This window comes from Oncorhynchus gorbuscha, linkage group LG04 (genome assembly GCF_021184085.1).
Source record: "Oncorhynchus gorbuscha isolate QuinsamMale2020 ecotype Even-year linkage group LG04, OgorEven_v1.0, whole genome shotgun sequence".
Taxonomy (NCBI): domain Eukaryota; kingdom Metazoa; phylum Chordata; class Actinopteri; order Salmoniformes; family Salmonidae; genus Oncorhynchus; species Oncorhynchus gorbuscha.
The window spans coordinates 46,725,842-46,732,477 of record NC_060176.1 but is presented as its reverse complement, the minus strand read 5'-3'; the positions used below and the strand labels follow the sequence as shown (position 1 = coordinate 46,732,477).

The 6,636-nt window shown below is 47.0% G+C and overlaps 1 protein-coding gene across 1 annotated transcript; it reads right to left on the bottom strand.

Annotated features, from left to right (window-relative positions):
• Nucleotides 1–2,255: 2,255 nt before the first annotated feature.
• Nucleotides 2,256–6,161, bottom strand: LOC124033246 (zinc finger protein 703-like). The gene is made up of 2 exons (XM_046345231.1): nucleotides 5,506–6,161; nucleotides 2,256–4,599 (listed from the first exon to the last, which is right to left on the bottom strand). The coding sequence occupies exons 1-2, from the start codon at nucleotides 5,755–5,757 to the stop codon at nucleotides 3,097–3,099; spliced, it is 1,755 nt and encodes a 584-aa protein (XP_046201187.1). The 5' UTR covers nucleotides 5,758–6,161; the 3' UTR covers nucleotides 2,256–3,096.
• Between the last annotated feature and the right edge of the window lie 475 nt (nucleotides 6,162–6,636).

Sequence of the window (6,636 nt, the reverse complement as noted above, 5' to 3'; positions counted from 1 at the left end):
TTGATGAACGAGTGTAAATAGCGACAGCGGAATTAATTCCTCCCCGTGGACAAGATTGAAAGTTTTGCCCTCAGTTTGACCTCTGGTTCTCGGCCCCTCTCTAATACACTAGCGTGAGGCTGATCTGTCACAACTATTTTAAGGGCCAGTGCCAGCCTCACCCAGGACATTAACTTCATATTTAAACTCTTACTACTACATTTACACAGGGACCCGGATATACAAAGTCAATAGCCATGTACAGCATGGCAAAGAGTAATACATAGTACAGTACTCAGTCAAATATATAATCTTTACTTCTACAACAGACCCATAGGTGGCAACACAAACCAGGATATGACCAAATACAGTGGACCGCTTTTAGCAGTTTAACATATCTTCAATATAAAATATATATATTCTTATTTACAGTACAACCTCAAAATAACAATTCCTCTGTCCTAGTTTTGATTCAAACCTCTGATCCAACCCTGAAAACAGGTAGAGAACCCAGATAAACCATATGTGTGGCAGACACTCCCCATCCCCGTCTGCTGTGGGCCTTAGCTTGTTCCTGGGGATGAAAAATGTGTCCGCTGGGCATCCCTCCTGATGACTTCCTGTGCTCAGCTCTCAGGGCAGAGTGATCTTGCTGGTCTGGAGCTGGCCAGCCCGCCATGGTTTGGGAGGGTGATCTATTTTGTTAATGGCCCTGTCAAGTGACACCTGTGCTCGCCTCTCTCTCTCTCTCTCTCTCTCTCTCTCTCTCTCTCTCTCTCTCTCTCTCTCTCCCTTGTCTGGAGTGCTAATGAACCGAGAGTGCTTCTCTTGCTAGGGGAGTCTGGGTCAATAGCCGCCCCTGAGACAGACTCCTATCCCCTTTACTCCTGGATAAACCTCCTGCACGATACAATGTCAGACAATTAAAGGCTGGAGAAATAAACCATTATTTAACCAAGATCCAAACCACTGGAATTGCTGAACTGTGGTGTTGTTGTTACCTAGGCTTGCATTCTCTTTCCTGAATATTAGTATCTAACAAACATTAAAAACAGAGAAATCTGACCTCAGATTATACATAACACAGTATTGTATTTATTAACCCACAAAATGCTTTCCTCCACCAGGAGAAAGACATAGAATGCATCCCAAATGGCACCCTATTCCCATAGAGCTCTGGTCCATAGTAGTGTCCTACATCGTAGGACATAGTAGTGTCCTAGAATAGGGTGCTATTTGGCACGCACATGGCCTTTTTGTTTGCGCTGCCTGGTTTAAAGGCTGTACTCTTCTCTGGGGAGGACAAAATGTCAAGAGCTTTGATTAATATTTCTCTATTTACCGCTTGCATTGTCAGTCCTGGCCTTTGTGCAGCAGGGCCATCCGTCAGACAGGGAGGGGAGCCAGGGTTGGCATCCCTCTCTCTAGTCATTATTGAAATCCCACTGACCCAGCAGCCATTCAGAGACAGCTAGCAAGACACAGTGCTGCTGAGATGGCTATTCTGGCCCACTAACAAACAAGCATCAGCAATTAAACCCTGCACTCCCAACAGCCAACATTATGGTGGCGGTAGAGGGAGAAGGGGAGGAAGGAGGGATAGTTGTCTTTAGAAAGAAGCTAACAGGCTAAATGTGAGTTGACCTGATCTGCCTTCTCTGAGACACTAAAATCCTGTCAACTGCTATTATTTATTCTGAATTATAAACTGGATAGTTTGGGTCCTAGATGATGATTGGCTGAAAGCCGTGGTATATCAGACAATATACCACGGGTATAGGCTGTCCAGGCTGTATCCCAACCGGCCATGAATGGGAGTCCCATAGGGCAGCGCACAATTGGCCCAGTGTCATCCGGGTTTGTCCCGTGTAGGCCTTCATTGTAAATAAGAAGTTGTTCTTAACTGACTTGCCTAGTTATATAAAGGTTACACATGACGCAAAAATACTTGTGTGTGATATATGGCCAATGTACCGCGGCTAAGGGCTGTCTCCAGGCACTCGTTGCGTCATGCTTAAGAACAGCCTTCAGACGTGGTATATTGGCCATATACCACACCACCTCGGGCCTTATTGCTTAAATATAACGCATAGCCATATAGCTGTAGTATATCACTAAATCATTACTATACTGGTCCATAGAGACAACTGCAGTACAACAGCAGTGCAACAGTAATTACATTTAACAGATAAATGACCCTCTTATACCCGTGATGAATACTAGTTTTACGTTAAGGGCAGTATATAAACATTTAATTAAGACAAAACCACTTCCAATGCAATCAAGTATCATTTATTAAACAAAATAAGAGCACTGCCATCGTTGTGTATTTATCTTGTTTGATTTAATCCCGTCCTCTTTCAATGACAGTCAGCAACCCCAACGGGCTCACACAATAACACTTGAAAAAATATGACATCTCTGCTTACAAATAGAAAATAAATGGCAATTTATCAAGAAGACTTTCACCGTCAGGACATGCGATACTCCCTCAGAGTGTGAATAGCAGATGGGGGGAAAAGAGCAGCGGAAATGGAAAGATACAGAAGAAATGTTTAAAACGTAGGCTTATTCCTCCAGCAAAAAACCATCAGTCCATCTTTGCCATGGTGCAAAACTTTATTTAAAGAGTGTACGATAGACATAATGCGATGATTCAAATCTTTTTTTCTATTCGAATAGTTATGAACAATTCATTTGGATAGTAAACTTCCCCCATTTTGAATGCCAAGCGCTCAAGTGAAAAATAAATACACGTTTTCATTCCTAGGAGGGAGCGGGAAAAAAAAATCATAATCTAAAATAATAAAAAAAAACAATCTAAATTCCACCATCTCATCCAATCAAATTCAAGCTCCTTTCTGTTCCCAGGCAGGTGTCTGGCCCACACACCAATGTCTCTGGGCCTGTACTGCTGGCCAGCCATCACCACTGGGTCTCTTGCCATTGCAATGCCATTCAGAATCCTGTGGCAACAGGTGGTATTCCAGGCAGGCAGGGTGAGGCCCCCTTGTTGTAGTGACTGGCAAAGACCCCTCCTGTCCAGACGGGGCCTGGTTCATCCATCCACTGTGCATGTCTGAGGTGCCTGTTCTGTTGTCTCTGTGTCCTCAGACATCACTGGTAGCCCAGGGCAGAGGCTGAGCCCAGTCTCTGGCTGTAGAGGGCATAGGGGGAGTAGTAGGGCGAGGACGCCTGTAGAGAATGCATGGACAGGCCTGGGGCTCCGGGCAGGTGGGCCTTGGTGTAGGGGTGGTAGCGGGCCAGGCCTAAGCCAGGTGACCCCCGCAGAGAGAAGGAGCTGGGCATGGTGCCAGGGCTGCCGGGCTGGGGAAGGTGGAGGTGGCAGGAGGCGGCTGAGGAGACAGAGGAGGGGTAGGCAGAGAGGAGCTTACTGTCCAGCCCACCAGAGAGAGCTGTGTGAGTACGCAGGTGGGCCAGCAGCTCCTCTGACGTGGAGAAGCGTTTGTCACACGGCCCTCCTACTGACACCCAGTTACAGGCGTGTGGCTGGGGCTCGTTCTGCAGCATGTAGCCATAGGTGTAGAGCGGGTGGGACAGGGTGGGGGTGGTGGAGGATAGAGAGCTGGGGTGGAGGGAGTGGAGGTGGTGAGACGGATACATGATTTGGAAACCTGATTTTAGGGAGGAGGGGTCGTGGACACACGTATTGCAGTTACTGCCCCCTAGATGGGGGTGGTTGGGATAGGTCAGACAGTATGGGTCCCTGCATAGACCCTGCATGAGGGATGGAGGTGAGGCCCCGGTGAGGGGGCTGGAGCCAGGGTGCTTCCCTGGGATCCCCATCCCTAGACTAGACTTGGTATGATCCAGGAACTGAGAGGGGTAGCCTGCATAGGCGCCCACTATGGAGCCATGGTAGCCCATGGAGGCGGGGTGCATGGGGAAGACGGAAGGTCCTGGTTTGAATGGGGAGACAGGGGCGATGTGGCCGGAGCCTAGCCCAGGCTGAGAGGACTGTGGGTCAGCCTTGCTATCCGGCCGCGGGCTGCTAGCGGAGCTGGCATTGCTGGAGTTGGCGCTAGCCCGCATGTGACTGGAGTTAGCTAGCTGTGCCCCATCCAGCCTCTCCTTGCTGTGATCAGAGTCTTTCTTCCCTGTGCTGCTGTTGCTGTCTGAGCTAGCCTGGTCTGAGCTCACAGGCTTTTTGTCCATGTGCAGGGCCTGAGAGTGTGATGTCTGCTGCTGCGTGGAGGGGGACTGGGTCTGTCTGTGGGACTGGCCTTGGGAGTGCAGGGGAGGGGAGCTGGAGCTAGGAGAGGTGGAGTGTGGGGGGAAGGAAGGGCAAGAGCCGCCGCTCCCGGATCCACCACTGGGCACTCTGAAGCCAGCTTTGTCTGTAGCACCCTTGGTCAACAGCCCATCCTTGCGGCATTCCCCTCCGGCCTTGTTGTAAGGCTTGAAGCTAGATTTATCCTCCAGAGACTGATGCTGGTCTCCAGACTTGTGGCCGGAGCTGGAGGAGCGTCCGGATGGGTCCTTGTCACCGAGGCTGCCGGAGGAGAGGGAGCCCAGTTTGGACGAGGACGGGGGGTCTGGTTTGCCAATCTGAGAGCAGGTCTGAGCCAGCAGGGCCAGGGGACTCTTCTTAGCATCCAGCTGAGGGGGCGACACACACAGAGACAGGATGAGAGCACTGCCATGTTAAAAACACTCTATATTCACACTATACTAGACTTACATTGGATGGTAATTTGGTAAGTATTGGGGTAATTCTGTAATTATTTGGTTACTATTCGGTAACTATTTGGTTACTATTCTGTAACTATTTGGTTACTAATCTGTAACTATTTGGTTACTATTCTGTCAAATTTGTGCTGCGTGTAGTTTTTCCACTAGAAATCTATTTCAGCCACTATCATTTAATAGTACAAATAAAATACACGGATGTGATTTCCATCCAATAAATGTCATCACAACGAGGTGCAGTAAAATGTGTTATAAATGTTAGTCATAAATTAGCCCATGAGTCATATATCTGCAGAGGGAAGGAAACATAATTCTGCTCGAGAGTTGTAATGTCCCTGTGTATTCAGTATGAAAATCCCCAATAGAAAGATTTATGACTGCAATGTTGGCACGTGGTAAACAGCATCTGTTCTATTTGGAGAAAACTAAGGAAACGATTGAACTATTTCTGTTTCCTTCTTTTACAGACAATTACGCACAATATCTGAGAGTATCAAGACACTGGCTTTATTTATGTCATCTAAAAAAGTCGACTCAATAATAGGCTACTAATTTGAGAGATTAATTCAGTGTAATTCGTTGGCCCATGTTTGTATTATCTAAGAACAAAACTTAAAAGGGGAAAAATATAAACAGCATTGTAATGTAAACTGTTGACGCATTAGCGACAATTTGATGCGTAATTTGATGCGTAATTCATGATTAATCTCGTAAACTACATGGGATATTTGTAAATATATGTAGATATTTCCAAACATTAACACGGTAGATGATGATTGAACAATTAGACAGTTTTAGAAGATATGCTTCGCTTACCTCAATGCTCACTGGCGCGGACGTCAGGGGTTGGAGATATTCCGGGTGTAGCAAGTGGCTGCTGTGTGCGCTCAACATCTTTAGAATCCGAATGGGCAGCCTTCTAGCCTGTCGTGTTGGATCTGAGGGAGAAGGTACGGAAACCAGCGGTCTTTTCGCTCCTCTCTGGGGTGAATTACCGCTGTTGTTACCAGTGCGCTCGGGGGACGGACTGCGTAAATGCGCTTCAGATCCGTGGGGAGAATCGTTCATCTGGATCGAGGCGGCGCAGAGTTCAGGCGAGGGCAGCGAACGTGTAGGTGCAAGTCGAAATACATTTATGTACACACCGTATTATGCGCAAATCAATAAACAATGATAAGTACCCGGTTTGTTTAATCCAAATATACCAACGTTAGCATGGGTTCCCTGAATCAGATCAAATTATTGGTTTTAAAGAGGAAGATTTATCTCAAATGTCATCATTCCTTGATCCGCTCTTCTGTCCCTTCAAAATACTTTCCTTGGAATGGAGCAGAAAGATCATCAGTAGTCAGTTATCAAAATAACAGAATAAAAAAAGGACTAAATCGAATATCGCCGTAGAGGATATGGTCAGGCTGCTCCGTCGATGTCCCACTGTCTCTCTCCGTTCACACAACAGCTAGTACCATGCTCATTTCACATACTAAAGATCTAAGGACGAGGAATTTCAAAGCAAGAAGCCGCCGCCCAATAGCGAGTTCCCGCATTCAATAAGGGGGAAGACTCTCTCCATGTAGAGGCGTGGCCTGCCTATGCCCACACCCTTACACTCTCTGTAGCAATGTTGTAAAGTATGGCCTATGTTCTTTTTTTGTTGTCATTTTATTTAACCTTTATTTAACTAGGCAAGCCAGTTAAGAACAAATTAGAATTCTTATTTACAATGACAGCCTACCCCAGCCAAACCCGGATGACGCTGGGCCAAGTGTGTGCCGCCCTATGAGACTCCCAATCACGGCCAGATGGGATACAGCCTGGATTCGAACCAGGGGCTGTAGTGACACCTCTTGCCGCTGCTCAACTCGGGAGCCCAAGACACATAGACATATTTTTATGAACTGACATGAAGTCGTTTTTTATTGACATAGATAGCGCATAGCCAAACAA